Source organism: Bos taurus, chromosome 5, assembly GCF_002263795.3.
Source record: "Bos taurus isolate L1 Dominette 01449 registration number 42190680 breed Hereford chromosome 5, ARS-UCD2.0, whole genome shotgun sequence".
In the NCBI taxonomy this organism is placed as follows: domain Eukaryota; kingdom Metazoa; phylum Chordata; class Mammalia; order Artiodactyla; family Bovidae; genus Bos; species Bos taurus.
In genome coordinates, this window is record NC_037332.1 from 108229285 (window position 1) to 108244546 (window position 15262).

A 15262-nucleotide genomic window follows, 5' to 3' on the forward strand; every position below is an offset into this window, starting at 1 on the left:
AGGGCGTCTTTGAATCCTGGCCTGACAGTTGCTCGGGCTCCCTGGCCTGGAGGTGGCTGTGGGCGCCGTTGCGCCCGTGAGTAACCCCTGGCCTCCGAGTGTCCTACTCGGTCAGGGCTCAAGCGCTGACCCCACGCCTGTGTCCCCTGTGTCCTCCTGGGCAGGTTTTCCCGCCCCCAGCCCCATGACCTGCAGCAATCTGGTCTAGTGTGACTCTGCCTTTGGTGGTGATGGCGGGAGTCTAGCCGGGCAGGAAGGATGGCCTGTCACTGCCACCCTGGCCTGGGGACCGTGCTCTGGGGACAGCACCCGGGGCTGCTGAGACAGCTGCTTTCTCAGCTGTGAGCTCATCCCTGCCCCACCCCAAGTCAGCATCCCTCACTTGAGCTGCAGGGATGGGCTGGCGTCTGCGCCAAGCTCTTGCCCTCATTCTTCCCCGAGTCTGCATCTTTGACTTGGAGACATCCACTCCCTCGCCCTCCGGAATGAATTCCCGCTTGACGTCATGGAGCGGTGCTCAGGCCTTTTGTTTCAGCAGCACTTGCACTAGAACATGCTCAGAGGTGACTTAGGAGCTGACACACCCCTGCCCCGAGGACAGAGCTGGCAGCCCTGGCACCCTCGGGCATCCACAGGCTTTTTTTTAGGAAAAGGGACTTCAGGACTCTCTCCCCCAGAATCTTGTCATCTATTCAGTGACTTTGGTTTTAACTTTGTTGGTCTGAGCTTCCCTGGTGGCTCAGATGGTAAAGCGTCTGCCTGCAATGAGGGAGACCTGCGTTCAATCCCGGGGTCGGGCAGATCCCCCGGAGAAGGAAATGGCAACCCACTCCAGTGTTCTTGCCTGGCAAATTCCATGGACTGAGGAGCCGGCGGGCTACAGTCCATGGGGTTGCAACGAGTCAGACACGACTGAGAGACTTCACTTGGTCTGAAACCAAGGTGACGGCTCTTCAGCGCGAGCTAGGCTGCCACCTGCTGCCCTCTGGGCTGTGGTGGTGGCGGTGGTGGGTGGCAGAGGGTTAGAACCACCAAAATAGAAAAGGGCAAGAACAGCCCTGACCTCCGAAGGCAGGGCTTATGTTCTCTTCTCCCAGGTGAAGAGCAGTTTTATCGTATCAACGGTTTTTGCTTCCATTGGTTCTGACAGGGAGTCCTGGCCCCACAGCCCCCTCCTGGTCACACAGAGACAGGGCTGAGGCTGGGAGCGGCCCCAGTACTTCCTAAGCGTGGTTTTTAAATTGTGTGGCGAAGAGCGTCAATAAATTGCCTGAAAAGACTCTTCCTGGTTGTGGGGAGGGGGAGCAGGATACTGTCCTGGAGAGAGGTTAGAGGTCAAGGTCTGGACATGCTCCGATGCCCCAGAAGGGCACAGCGAGGGAGGGGCTGTCGCCTGGAGGGCTCTGTGATGTGAAGGTGGGGAGTTGAGCTGAGGGGGTGGGAGGTGGGCCCCCTGCTGCCTCCTCGCCCACCTGCACCCGGCGGGCACCTGTGACCTTGCCTGTTGTTCCAACGTCCTTTCTCCCTCCCCTCCACCAGGAAAGCAGGTGCTTCAGAGGAGAGCCGGTGACACGCTGTGGGTGCCAACCGCAGGCCACGAGGTTTCAGGTTCAGGACACGGACACCACGTGCACGCCTTGCACATCGCGGTCACCTCTTCCGGGGAGGCCGGCTGAACGTAGAGAGTGGAGGCCACCCCAGGGTTTCTGCGTGGTTCTGCCTTCAGTGTCACTCCCACCATGGGGACCGCAGTCCCTGGGGAGCCAGGTCTGCGTGGGAGGAAGCCGCGGCCCCGAGACCCCTGGGTGGGGGGCGTGCCCAGATGCATCCGTCTCCCCCACTGGACTCCAGTTTGCAAATGGGAATGCTCCCCAAAGCTCCAGCTCCAAGGCCAGAGTCAGGTGGTCTCTCTTGTAGATCATCAGCCAGAAAAAGACCACCATGGGTCCTTGGGCCTCCGGGGGGTCTGGAGCCTTCAGGACCCCCCTGACTACGCCTCCCTGAAGACCAGTCTTTTGCTAGGACCCCTCTGGCTGCAACTGGTCCTGCCCCCTGCCCTGGACTCACATCCTTCTCCAGTGGAGCAGCTGTATCGCTAACCTACTAGGTTCTTAGAAAGAGGCAAATGGTAAGTCAGGGCTTTGCAAAGACATTTATAAACTTTTTTAATAGCAATAGTTTGTGGGCATCACACGCAGCCATGTTCATGTAAAGGACCTGCCTTCTCTCTCTCTCATGCACGCGCGCACGCACACACACGCACACATACACACACACCTTTTTTGAGCTTCAACTGTGAGACTGAGCTGCCCTGCTGTATACCTTACCCTGGGGCAGCTACATCTCTAGTGGGAAGCGTTCCTGCCCTCCTCCCCTCTCTGCCCTCCTCCCCTCTCTGCCCTCCTCCCCTCTCTGCCCTCAGCCTCATTCCTCTCCTCCTTCTCAGGACATTTAAGTCCTTGGATTCTACTGAAGACCAACCAGGCTCATTAGAAAGAGCTGCCCTGTCTCTAGCTGGGTCTGGATATCTGGGGGAATAGATGGAACTAAAGCTCTCTGGTCTTGGTCCAGGTTGAGCTCATGCTGGACTCCCCAAGAGGAGGTGGGGAAGACTGCCCACTGAGACGTGGGGTAGAGGGTACCCGGCACCCCAGAAGGTCTTCAGGACGGGTTTCTGACTCCACCAGCAATCTCAGGAGGTCCACGATGGACGAGCACGGCCCTGGGCAAGAACCCAGCTGTAGAGTGCCAGACAGCATGGTGGACTGCTGACTTCCCAGTGTCAAAGCAGGCCTGATGGGGCGGGGTCACCGCAGCAGCTGGGGTGGCAGCACCCAGGCCCACAGAGGCAGCAGGAGCAGGGCGAGTGAGGCCGAGGTGTCTGAGGCGCCTCCGCAGTCCTGGGCATTCTCCTGCGGACCCAGAGCACTCCCGGTGAGGTACCAGTCCAGGCAGAGGCGACCAGGAGACTGGGAGTCAGGAGGGAGGTTCTGGGACTAAGAGGGACTGAGGGCTGGGGGAGAGGGGAGTTCCAGCAAGTGGAGGGAGCCCTGGCCCCCCACCTCCTGCTTCTAGGAGAAGGAAGATGGAAGGGCTGTGGAGTTATCCTCTTAGAGTGACTGCAGAGAAGCCCGGAACTCTGGGAGCATCCTGGCTGTGGATTCAGCGTGTCTAGCAAGGACGACTTGAATACAAGAAGCCCAACTACAGTGTTCAGGGCTGGTCACCACAGTATTATGTGCCTAACGGTTTCCTCCTACCTGCCCGGACCCTGTGGATCCAAGTGCGATGGGGGCTATGTGGAGAAGCTGTGTTTAAGTTTGCCAAGGGCCTGGCCCCTGGGAGACCAGGTCTCATCATAAAAACACTGCTGGGTCCCTCCCTGCATGAATGGACATGGATGGGGGTTCCAGAAGTGCCCTCACAGCTGCACACTGGGTGTAGAGTGCTCTCATGTCTGAAGGGTACAGGCTTGGGCTGAGGTTTGGGGATGAAGACCCCCCCCCATCCCCCACCTCTGGATGGAAGGCATGGCAGGCGTCCGGGCGCCGGCGGAGCCTCTGGGAACGCATCCTGTCGCACTTGACAGAGGCGTTATGTGCAGAGGTCACTGTTAAGGTGAACACAGCTGAGGCAGAGATGACGCTGGAGCCTGTGTGTGTGACAGTCGCTCAGTCGTGTTCGACTCTGTGACCCCAAGGACTGTAGCCCGCCAGGCTCCTCTGTCCATGGGATTCTCCAGTCAAGAGTACTGGAGTGGGTTGCCTTTCCCTTCTCCAGGGGATCTTCTCAACCCAGGGATCGAACTTAGGTCTTCCGCACTGCAGGCAGATTCTTTACTGTCTGAGCCACCAGGGAAGCCCAAGAATACTGGAGTGGGTAGCCATTCCCTTCTCCAGGGGATCTTCCTGACCCAGGGATCGAACTCAGGTCTCCCGCATTGCAGGTGGGTTCTTTACTGTCTGAGCCACCCAGGAGCCTCTGGGGACTCAGTTCTGGAACCTCTGGTGGGACTGGCTGCCTCACTGCCTTCTGGGGTCAGAGGTCAGCCCTCGGAGCCGTGGGAAGGGCAGGGTCTTGGTGGTGAGGGTGGCTGGCCCCACCTCTCTAGATCTGAGCCCCTCGGTGATGACCTGCCCTCCACCCTCCCCCGCCCCACACAGGCTGGAGCCCCAGAGGATATATTTGACCTCCTCCGCCTCCCGCAGCACTGGCGGGAAGATGCTGCAGTCACAGGTGCGGTCTGTCACCAGGAGCAGGAGGTTGCTGCTGGGGACCTGCTGCATCACAAATGCCCTGAGGACACGAGAGAGGTTGGCCCGTGGAGGCTCCGAGCAGCCGGATGCTGGGCTTCAGGGAGGCTCTTCTGGAGATGGCGCGAGGGCTTGGGGGCCCAGGTTAGCCCCCTGGTGGGGGGCAACCTGGTTTGCATCTCCCACAAGCCTTTACAGCTGCCCTGCTCCTTTCCTAGCGGATTGGAGGGAAGGAAGCCCAGACATCTAGGGGGATGGGAGTCGTTATTGACGTCCGCGGGGAACACAGGCCTAAGTCAAGACTATCAAGTAAAGGCTGGTGTGGAGAGGCCGGCCCCCAGCGAGGTTACAGTGCTCAGGCTTGGCCACAAGGTGGCGCCCCAGGCCCGCATGCTGCCTGATTGGGAGCCTGGTGGGTGCAAGCCAGTTGCGGTCACTGGCTCAGCCAGTGCTTTGGCCACAGACACTGCCCGTAGGCATTTCCTACGGGGTAGAGGACTTCATATGTGCACGTGCACACACACACACAGCACATCCACGTGCTCATACACACGTGCACAACAGACTCACATGTACATATTCAACCTTCTTCATACCATACGAAGTTGGTATTATCCCTGTTTTGCAGATGGGAAAGCTGACTCCTCTGGGTAAAGTGTTGCACCCAAGGTCACCAGTTCCTCTTCAGGCAAGTCTGTTTACTCTGAGGCCTTGGCTTTACCCACACTGTTCGCTGTGTCCACCCTGCCAGCCTCCGAGATAAGTGTACAAATAACTACATTCCCGTGAAACCGGATGTGTGAGTCCTACAATGACTGCCTGCCTGCACACGATGGGCTGGCTGTGTCTGAGGCCAGGGTCCCAGGCGTCCCACGAGAAGGCAGTTTGCTCGTTCCCTGAATCTCAGGGACATCCCGGAAGCCCCTGGGGAGTGGCATGCTGGCAAGTGGACAGCCTAGGGGAGGCCATCTCCTCCAGGTCAGGATGGAACATCCCGGGGGTGGGCGGTGGCCCAAGGTCGGGGTGGGAGTGAGCAGCACGGAACTTTGAGTCAGGCCTCCCGGCCTCCCTGGGCCAGAGCCTGGCCTCCCTGTGGGAGCTCAGGCAGAGGTATCAGGTGCCCCAGCCACTCCTGAAACGTCCTCCAGCCTCCTGGTTCTCTGCGTGGACAGACGTCTAAGCAAGAGCTGGCCCTCCTTCCCCAAGTCTGCCTGGCCTCAGGGCCATCTCTCCTGTCTGCCAACATGGACACTATGCTAGCCCTGTCCCCACCTGGCTGCCATGCTCTGGGCCGAGGCCTGTGTCCCTCCACCGAGGCACAGAGGCCTTGCCGCGGGGACCCCACCCGGTTCCCTCCCCTCCCCGCTCACTTCTGGCAGGCGCGGCACTCCACAGTGCCGTTGGCCTCCCGCACGGCCGTCTGGTGGACGAACACGGGGTAGGCGGTGTCACAGGGCTGCAGCAGGTCCTGCTTCTTGTGCTTGTGGGCTGCGGGGACACGGAAGGGTGTGGACGCGGGGCCTCTGTCACCCTTGTGGGGTGGGCCTCGACAGCCTGGGCAGTGTGGTCACTGTGCCGGGAGGAAGACGCTCCGTCCACTGGCAGATGGCAAGCCATCAGGACTTGGGGGGCGGGGGAGAGGGAGCAGCTGAGTGTGAGTGACGCCCTGGGTGACCCTGGGTACGCCTGGCTCTCTCCTCACCATCAGCGGTGATGTCCAGGGCCTTGGAGGAGGTCAGGGTGTGGGGGGCCTGGGAGACGACAGCCCTACTTCCTGTGGACGGTCCAGCGGGTGCTCTGCAGACACAGCTCCCGGACAAGCCGTGGGCCTCCCCCCGCAACTGACCCCATGGTCACTTAGAAGTGGGCGGGGGGCCCAGTGCCCAGACTTCCTGGACTCCTCAGTGGGGCCTGTGTGGTCACTCAAGCGGGCTCAGAAAGGACTCGGCAAACTCAGAGGCCTGGCAGTTGCCCTGGAGGACCCATGTCCACTCCTGGGTGAGCAGATAGCTGTTCCCTGTGTGGGGCCTTGGCCTCTAGACCACAGGACACTGCCTTCTGGTGTCATCAGAGCTATTGCCCAGGAGAGGGCTGGAGGGTTCCGTTTTCCCTGGGGCAGGGCTGTGATTGTGTGGGATGAGGTCTGGGCTACGCACCCTTCCCTAAGGAGCAAGGCTCTAAGTTGGGAGGGGCCTTCATTGTTGAGGAGTCCTGGAAGGAGAGAGGTTCCTGGGACCCTCCCAGCCCAGCACTGGGGCTCCTCGGCCGCTCTACTTACAATGATGGAAGACGGTCTTGGCTGTCCAGGACGTGTGGCCCAGCACGGGGTGGTGATGATGGTGATGATGGTGGTGTCACATGGTGTGGGCATGATGTCACATGGAAAGGATGATGTCACATGGGAATGGTCAACATCACATGGGATGGATGATGTCACATGGATGATGTCATATATGATGGATGACGTCACACGGGATGGATGATGTCACATGGGATGGATGATGGAACACGGATGATGTCACACAGGTCCGTGGTGTCCCGAGATGGTATGATGTCACACAGAGGTGAGGGAAGGTGATTAAGAGGCCGACAGGATGGACATGAGCGGTGGGCCCTCTGCAGTCCCCTCCCCACAAGTGGCGGCTGGAATGATGCTGGGCTCTGGGCTCTGGGCTCCCGCAACTGAGCACTCACCCTCAGCCCTGTGGTCCCCACGCCAGGAGCCCCAGGCCCTCCACTCCAGCAGGAGCCTGTTGGATAGAAGCGGTCAGAGACCTGATTGCCCTCCTCACTGGTCCCCGGGCTGTCTGCCCCTCCCTGCAGGGAACCCTTGTCTGGAGGCTCCTGGGGTGCAGAGGCCCTCCCCTGGCAGCTGCATGTAGGAGGGGGCATTGTATGTGCCTGGCTGGTTCCACCCCGGACCTCAGCCTCCTCCTCTGGGGTTGTGGGGACCTCAAGCAGCTCCCTTCAAGGGGCCCCCTCATAGCCCACCCCTGCGTGAAGTCCCCAGCCCCTCACTCACAGCAGGAGCTCGTTCATCAGCCACCTGGTAGCCGACAGGATGGCAGAGATGGGCTGGGGGGAGAGGGGACACACCGTGAGCCCCGGGCTCCCCCGACCCCCTCCCAGCAATGGGATCAACAGAAAGCTGTTCTGGGAAATTCCTGCTGTAGAGCAGATGATGGGATAACGCCAGTCATCACCCTGGGTGGCGTCTATGGGATCCCTGATGGGTTGTGGACCGTGTCGGGGTGAGGGTGGGAACCAGGCAAGAAGGGGGCTGCAGCTGTCCCTCTGCTGGAGCAGTTGCCCTGACCCCTCCTGCCCCGTCAGATAAGATCTGGGAGGGAGCAGACTGTGAGTGGCAGGGGCAGTGGGAGAGGGCCAAGGTGGGCCCTGGTTCCTGGAGAGAAAGGGACAGGCCACCATCTGGTGGAGGGAAGCCCCGGGGGGACACTCACGCTGACCAGGGGCTCGGAGGCGCTGTGGTGGTGGGTCGGGGGTCTGCACATGGCCTGGTAGTCGTACATGGTCACTCTGAAGCCAGAAATGGGACAGGGTGAGTCCAGACCCCACCCGTATTCCACCCCCACCCTGCCCCAGGAGACTTTGCAGCAGGGTTTTTGTCCGCAGGTCAGAAAATGACATTTCTGGGCTCGGGCTGCTCAAAGACAAGGGACAGCAGACCTAGCTCTCCCTCTCAGGCGGACCCCAGCCCTTCCCACCCCGCAGGCCTCGGGCCTAAGGAGGTTGCTCTGCAGCCCTGGGGGTCCCTGTGCTGTTCTGAGGTTGGGATCCAAGATGCATCTGATCTGTTTAGCATCTGACCCCGCCTCCTCTCTATGTGTTCGGGGAGGGGGGTGCCTGCCCCACTTACTGGCTGAACACCCCCATGCTGAGCAGCTGGGTCACGAGCGCACCGTCTACCTCCCCCAGGAATCGGCCCACCTGAGAGGGCAAGAAGAGGGGGAGAGGGAGGGACAGGGGGTCGCTCCGAGCTCCCGATTTCACCTGCATCTGGGCTTCCCCTCCTGGGGCTTAGTAAGTATGTGTGGGGAGGTTATACTTTCTCCTCGGCCCTTCTGGGTCTAAGGGGGTCCTGGGTGTGTGGCCAGCCGGTGTGATGGGGCACCTCCAGGCCAGGCTGGCTGGTGAGGATGGACTTTCCCACCCAGGAGGTCCAGAGGAGGGGAGAGAGCATCCAGATCCTGGCCCCACGGAGGCTGGGAGGGTGGGCGCTGAGGTCTGAGCGTGTGCCTCGAACTCACATGCAAAAAGGTGCCTCCAGGGCAACAGGCCCACCTGATGGGGTTGGTGTTCTCAGAAGAGACCCCAGGGGGCTCCCTGCCCCTTGCCGCTGGGACACACTGAGAACCCTGCTACCCAGGGGGGCCCCCTCAGGCTCTAGCTCCTACAACTGTGAGAAGAGCATCTTTGTGGTTCGTGAGCTGCCCCATCTGTGGGCTCTGCTCCGGATATCTGAATGAACTAAGGTGGGTGGAGGGGGAGGCAGACAGGAGTAGGTGGTGGGGGGCAGGAAGGGGCTCAGGACACTGGGGTGGGCCCCCAGGGCAAGGCTGCAGACAAAACCTGGGGGCCTCGGGGAACCCCCCACCAATAGAGCGGGGGAGACAAAACAGAGGACATCTGAGGTGAAAAGGCTGGATCCTGGGGTCTCTCAGTGCCAGCTGTGGTTTCAGACTGTCTACTGATTGTCTCTGGGCAAGGATTATTGCTTCCAGCCTTTTTGACAGTAGAGGTCACTGGGCGATGTGAGCGCCCCCACCCCTCCAGTTCTGCTTCCGAGCGCCTTACCTCCTGGGGCCTCTCAGAGATCAGGATGAACCCATTGTTGTCGACGACAAAGCAGTCCAGGTCCTGGGGAGAAGCCCAGAAGGAGGTCAAGGCCAGGCCCTAACACTGACCCCTGGTCTTGCTGCCTGCCCGCTGGACCATGTGGGGAGGCCTCTGCATGGAGCCCAGGCTGGGGAAGGAGGGACTGGCCCATCAGGGGGACACGGGTGGAGGCTGTCCCTCCCCTCTTCCCACTGGGGAGGCACTCACACTGTCCTGGCAGCTCTCTGGGCACGGCCCCTCCGCGGCACCACACTGGAGGGAAGGGCAGAGCTTTGAGTTGTGTATCCATGTCTGTGCGTGTGAGTGTGTGATGTGTGTGGTGCAGTGTATGTGATGTGTGTGTGACGTGTGTGTGATGTGATGTGTGATGTGTGTGTGTTATGTGTGTGATGTGTGTGTGATGAGTGATGTGTGACATGTGTATGATGTGATGTGTGATGTGTGTGTTATGTGTGTGATGCGTGATGTGTGTGATGTGTGACATGTGTGTTATGTGTGTGTGACGTGTGTGATGTGTGTGTGTGACGTGTGTGATGTGTGTGATGTGTTTGTGCATGGTATGTATGTGTGTGTGTGATGTGTGTGATGTGTGTGTGATGTGTGTGGTGTGTGATGTGTGTGATGTATTTGTGCATGGTATGTATGTGTGTGGTGTATGTGTGATGTGTGTGGTGTGTGTGGTGTGACGTGTGTGGTGTATGTGTGATGTGATGTGTGTGGTGTGTGATGTGTGTGTGTGATGTGTGTGGTGTGTGATGTGTGTGATGTCTGTGTGATGTGTTTGTGCATGGTATGTGTGTGTGTGGTGTGTGTGATGTGTGTGTGTGATGTGTATGTGTGATTGTGTGATGTGTGTGTGATGTGATGTGTGTGGTGTGTCGTGTGTGTGATGTGTTTGTGCATGGTACGTATGTGTGGTGTGTGTGTGTGATGTGTGTGTGAGGCGTGTGGTACGTGTGGTGTGTGTGTGTGATGTGTGTGTGTGATATGTGTGATGTGATGTGTGTGGTTTGTGATGTGTGTGATATCTGTGTAATGTGTTTGTGCATGGTATGTGTGTGTGATGTGTGTGTGATGTGTGTGGTGTGTGATGTGTGACGTGTATGTGATGTGATGTGTGACGTGTGTGTGATGTGATGTGTGTGGTGTGTGTGTGATGTTTGTGCATGGTATGTATGTGTGTGGTGTGTGTGTGATGTGTGTGATGTTTGTGCATGGTATGTATGTGTGTGATGTGTGTGTGATGTGTGTGGTGTGTGTGATGTGTGTGATGTGTTTGTGCATGGTATGTGTGTGTGTGATGTGTGTGTAGTGTGTGTGGTGTGTGATATGTGACGTGTGTGTGATGTGATGTATGTTGTGTGTGTGACGTGATGTGTGTGATGTGTGTGCATGGTATGTATGTGTGTGATGTGTGTGTGATGTGTGTGTGATGTGTGTGGTGTGTGTGTGATGTGTGTGATGTGTTTGTGCATGGTATGTGTGGTGTGATGTGTGTGTGGTGTGTGATGTGTGACGTGTGTGTGATGTGATGTGTGATGTGTGTGTGGTGTGATGTGTGTGGTGTGTGTGTGATGTGTGTGATGTGTTTGTGCATGGTATGTATGTGTGTGGTGTCTGGGGAATGGAGCCCAAAGGACACCTGTGGTGTGCATGCAGGGGTCACATGCCTATGTGGTGAGTGTGGTGTGTGCACACGGGGAACTTGTGTGGTGTGACATGTGTATGGTGTGTTCCTGTCGTGTGTGCCCTGTGTATGTGCATGGGGGGTCCGGGGCTGAGATGCGGGCAGGACCTAGGTGGCAGCACTTCAGGTGCACAGGTTGGGGTCCTCACCCTGAGTGGCCCGCCCACACCCCTACACCCACCTGCCGGGTGGCAGCCCAGAAGCTGCGCTGCAGGAATTCCATTCTCATCTGGACGCCCACGGCTGCCGGGGAGTGGGGCGGGGGTGCAGCGAAGAGATGGTGAGAGAGGTGTTGGATCCCAGTCCAAGGGAGGAGGTGCATCCGCAGAGGGCTGGGGGCACCTGGCAGCCTGGGCTGGGGGCGCGTGTGGCTCGGTCTCTCCAGAGCCGACAACACCAGAAAACACCCCAAGATGTGATGATGAGGTCAAGGAGCTGGGAGCTCAAGGTGGGTGCCCAGGGAGGTGGTCCCACTTTCCCGCTGAGACCCAGGTTGGAGTCCAGGGCCCTGTGGGAGCGACACCCCTCCACCGGCCCGCTCAGGCCCCCGTGTAAGAGGCTAAGAGGCTCCTCCTTACAAAGCAGGACCCAGTGAGCAGGCCTGCAGGAGGCTCCCAGCCCCGGAAAACCCGGCTTGCTGCTGCTGCTCACAAGAGCCACAATGCCTCTCTGGTCCCCAGACAGGCTGGGAGAATGCGAGGTGGTGCCCAGAGGCTAGGAGAAATCTGGGCCCAGAGAATAGGAAGACAGGCAAGTTGTAGAGAAAGAGAAAGCATAAAGAAACGAGGCTGCTTCCTACCATCAGGGATGAAGATAAGAGACAATGTCCTGGGTGTCAGACAGCTAAAGTCCCGAGCTTGAGTCCACATGGTAGACAGCTCGGGGGGGAAGGGGGGATCCACGCCCAAGTCACCGGCCCCTAAACACGAAGACCTACTGCCCGGGGTCTCTAAGGCCCCTGGCCACTCTCTCCTCTGGGCCTGATGTGAGCCCCTGTCGGGAGGGCGCTGATGGACCTGGGTAAGCCCCCTCGAGGTCTGCGGCTCCTTCCTCTGTGAAATGGGGTCCCCAGCATTCTGCCATGTTCACGAGACCACGTCACCCCAACAGGGAGATTTCCCACCACAATCGGGGGCTTCTTTGCTCCTGCCGGGTCTGGGGGTGTGTGTGTATGAAAGGAGTGGGTGGGAAGGAGATAGGACGCTCCCCTCCCCCATTTCTCCCTACGGCTGCAGGAGGCCCCTCAGCCATAGCCCTCGTTTTTCCTGTTACAACCTCCCCTGATGCTCATTTTATTTATTCATTTTTAGTCTTTTGGCTGTGCCCCAGGGCATGCAGGATCTCAGTTCCCTGACTGAGGAGCGAGCCTACACCCCCTCTACTGGCAGCGTGGTCTGAACCACTGGGCCACTGGGGAAGTCGCCCTGCCCTTCATTTTAGACAGACTTCTCTCACGTGTAGGAAGAAGCTGGGCAAAAGAGGAGGCATCTTCTAACAATGGCCAGAGGGGAGCAGTGTGAATGGTTCGGGATTCAAGAAACCCTGACCTTGGCCTCTGGGTCCAAGCTCTCAGACTCTTTCTAGAGCCAGACTCAGCCTTGCCACTCCATGGCTCAGGGCCGGGTCTCCTGGAGCTGTGGCATTTCCAAACTGGAAGAAATTCTGGGATTCTAACCCAGGGCATCTCGAGAGGGCGGGGCTAAGGTTTCCCTAATGAGACAGGGCTTTGAGGCTCACGGGTGGAGACAGAGGAGCAAGCCCCCAAGCCTGTGCTCCGGAACCAGGGTCCATCTCACAGTGGGTTCACGAGCCCCTCCAGGCCCTAGGCCCTGGTCCTAGGACTTGGGACACCTCACTGTTTGCTGTCGGTCCACCCTGGTCACCAGTAGGCATTTCAGACTTCACATGGTCAAAACCCGACTGTGGCTTTCTCCCCAAACCAGAGCCTCCTTGAGAACCCTCCCCACATGAGGCCACATCGCCCACCTAATGGTCACTATCTTCCCACATCCCGCCAGAGTGCTGCTCCCCTTGTTCCCAAACTTCATGAATCTCCCCACTCTCTCCAACCCCACCACTACCCCCATCCCACCTGGATTAACGCCCCGGACCCCCCAGCGGATCCTTCCCCACGGAGCCTAGAGAGTGACCTTCCTGAAGGTTAAGTTGTGTCTCTCCCTTGCTCAGAACCTTCCAAGGCCTTCCCGCTGCCCTCAGAACAAAATAGAAACTTCTCTGTGGTTTGGCATCCAAGGCCCTGCCGATCTCTCTGATTTCAGCCCGAATCCCTAACTCCCTTGAACAAGCCTGTTCCCAACCCAGGGCCTTTGCACCAGCCACCCGCTCCCCTCCACCAGCACCCCCACCCTCGGAATGCACTTCCCTAGAATTAATGAAGTGCTCCGTCTTACAACTGGATCTCAGCGCAAACAGCATCTCCTGATGCAGTGTCCTGACCTCCCGGATAATGAGGTTCTCCCCTCGACTGGCTGTTCACCCTCTATCTCATCACTCTTTATTTTCTAGGAAGCATGACATTTACTTTCCTCGTCCATGGTCTGTCTTGCCCCACCTAGAATGGGGGCTAGCAGTGAGCAGGGGGCTGGAATTCCCTAGCCCCGAGAATAACACTTAGCACATAGCAAGGCTCTCAATAAATACTTTTCGAGCTAAATAAAATAAATGCTTGTGAATTCTGCAGAGTCCGCCCCCTGACTGGTGAGCCAGTTCTGCAAGGACTCCCCTTACCTTGGGGTGGGGGCCTTGCAGAACTCCTCCCTCCACTCGGAACCCCTCCTTCCTAGAGATGGAGGTGCTTAATGCTGGAGATCTAGCTGTGCCTGGTGCCCTAGAGGACCCAGGGAAATCCACTAAGAGACGGGGAATTCAGGTGAGACATGAAGAATAATTTCCTAGGGAAGAACTGTTAGATGCTGAGAGCAGGGGTTGGTTTGGAGTGCAGGGTGCAGGGCCTGGGGGGAGACAAGTGGGCAGGAAGGGGGCATCTTCAAGGATTTAAGGACAACTCGCTCGCTGTGCTCCACCACACGTTACCTGGGGCTCGAATCATTTCAAACCCTTTTGTTCAATGCCTGCTTCACAAACTGAATCATGCTTTTCCACCCCATCAAAGAGCCCAGCCTCCTCCAGGGAGACTCCAGGGCAGCTCTCACACCTCATCCCTTGCTCCAGTGGGCCCCAGGCTGGCCACCCCTGCCTGGCAACCCCCCGGAAGCCTGCTCTGTGCAGGTGAGACCACCCCTTGGTCCTGGGTTTGCAGATGGAGAGGCCGAAGGCAGGTGAGGCCTCCATCCTCCCAGGCTGCTGTCCCCACATCCCAGGCCTGTGCTTGGCAGGTCCTTACATCAGAGCCTGACCTTGGTCCCTAGGGGGACCTGCCACAACCTGTTGGAGGGGGGGCGAGCAGACCCCTTCCTCCTGCCCCCGCCCTGCCTGTCCCCCTGATCCACGCCGCCTCATGCCCTCCTCTGCCTGCTTCCTGCAAAGCAGTTTTTCTTTAAGACCCGCTCGCTCACACGGCTGGCAGACAAAGAGCCTCAATAAGGCCACGGGCGGCAGACAGCTTATCAAGACGCTCCTCCTTGCTCTGTGTCCTGGCTGTCACCTCCGCGTTGCTTTGTCATCACAGACGGCAAAACAAAACAGCCGTGCGGCACACGCACAACCCCGCCCCGCCAGAGCCGCCGTGCCCTGGGAGTCGGAAACTCCATCACCCCCCTCGCTCTCCTGTCGACCGTGCCCTTGAAACCCAGCGGCAGGCTGTGCTGACCTGGGGGGTCGGGCGGCTGTGGGTCAACGGGGCCCATCCTTTATGTAGCAGCTGGGGAGTTGGTGCTCAGGGACCCCAGAGACTTCGTCATCCACCTGTCCACTCTGGGGCAGTGAGTAACCCCGCATCCGGTTCACAAACAGCTAATGGCTGGTTGTCAGAGCCTCTGGACCCTGACACCTGGCTGAGCTCTTCCATCCCTGCCCATTCCTCACTCAGCCAGGGGAGGCAGACCCCTCTTCTGGAAGGGCCTTCCACTGTAGACCTGGGATGACCCGCCCACCCACAGACAGCTGTCCTCTGTGATATGGGTCAGAGAAGAAGGTCCAGCCGGACATGCGCACCAGGACGGGAGTTCTGGTTGAGTTTTCAAGGAGGGGAAGGTGCCCCGTGGGTGAGGAGAGGGTTCCAGATGCTGGGAAGGACATGCTGTCCTGGGAGCAGCCGGGGGACAAGGGGGTGTGTGGGGCAGGTGGGGGCCAGTCTCATGATGCAGGGCGGGAGGCTGGGATCCTGGGAGGGAAGGCTGCTTTTCCTCTGGGCACTCCTGCTGTTGCCCAGCAGAGCAGACAGAGAAAGAAGGTGCAGGAGTGTCGAGGGGTCTCTCAGCCTGCACCCAGTGCTGACCACGGACCCCCAAAAGCGGGCGTAAAGGAAGAGGGACTCTGGATACCC

The 15262-nt window shown here is 58.8% G+C and overlaps 1 protein-coding gene across 1 annotated transcript in view; it reads right to left on the minus strand.

The window, feature by feature from the left end:
- Nucleotides 1–2658: 2658 nt before the first annotated feature.
- CACNA2D4 (calcium voltage-gated channel auxiliary subunit alpha2delta 4) overlaps nt 2659–15262 on the minus strand; it is a 66403-nt gene continuing 53799 nt past the window's right edge. The window contains exons 29-40 of the mRNA XM_059887280.1: nt 10979–11040; nt 9318–9362; nt 9069–9131; nt 8131–8201; nt 7715–7790; nt 7276–7328; nt 6948–7003; nt 6532–6552; nt 5624–5741; nt 4184–4296; nt 3516–3598; nt 2659–2912 (exon numbers count right to left, since the gene is read on the minus strand). Of these exons, the coding sequence (XP_059743263.1) occupies nt 2808–2912; nt 3516–3598; nt 4184–4296; nt 5624–5741; nt 6532–6552; nt 6948–7003; nt 7276–7328; nt 7715–7790; nt 8131–8201; nt 9069–9131; nt 9318–9362; nt 10979–11040 (866 nt within the window). The 3' untranslated portion in view covers nt 2659–2807. The remainder of the gene's footprint in view (nt 2913–3515; nt 3599–4183; nt 4297–5623; nt 5742–6531; nt 6553–6947; nt 7004–7275; nt 7329–7714; nt 7791–8130; nt 8202–9068; nt 9132–9317; nt 9363–10978; nt 11041–15262) is intronic.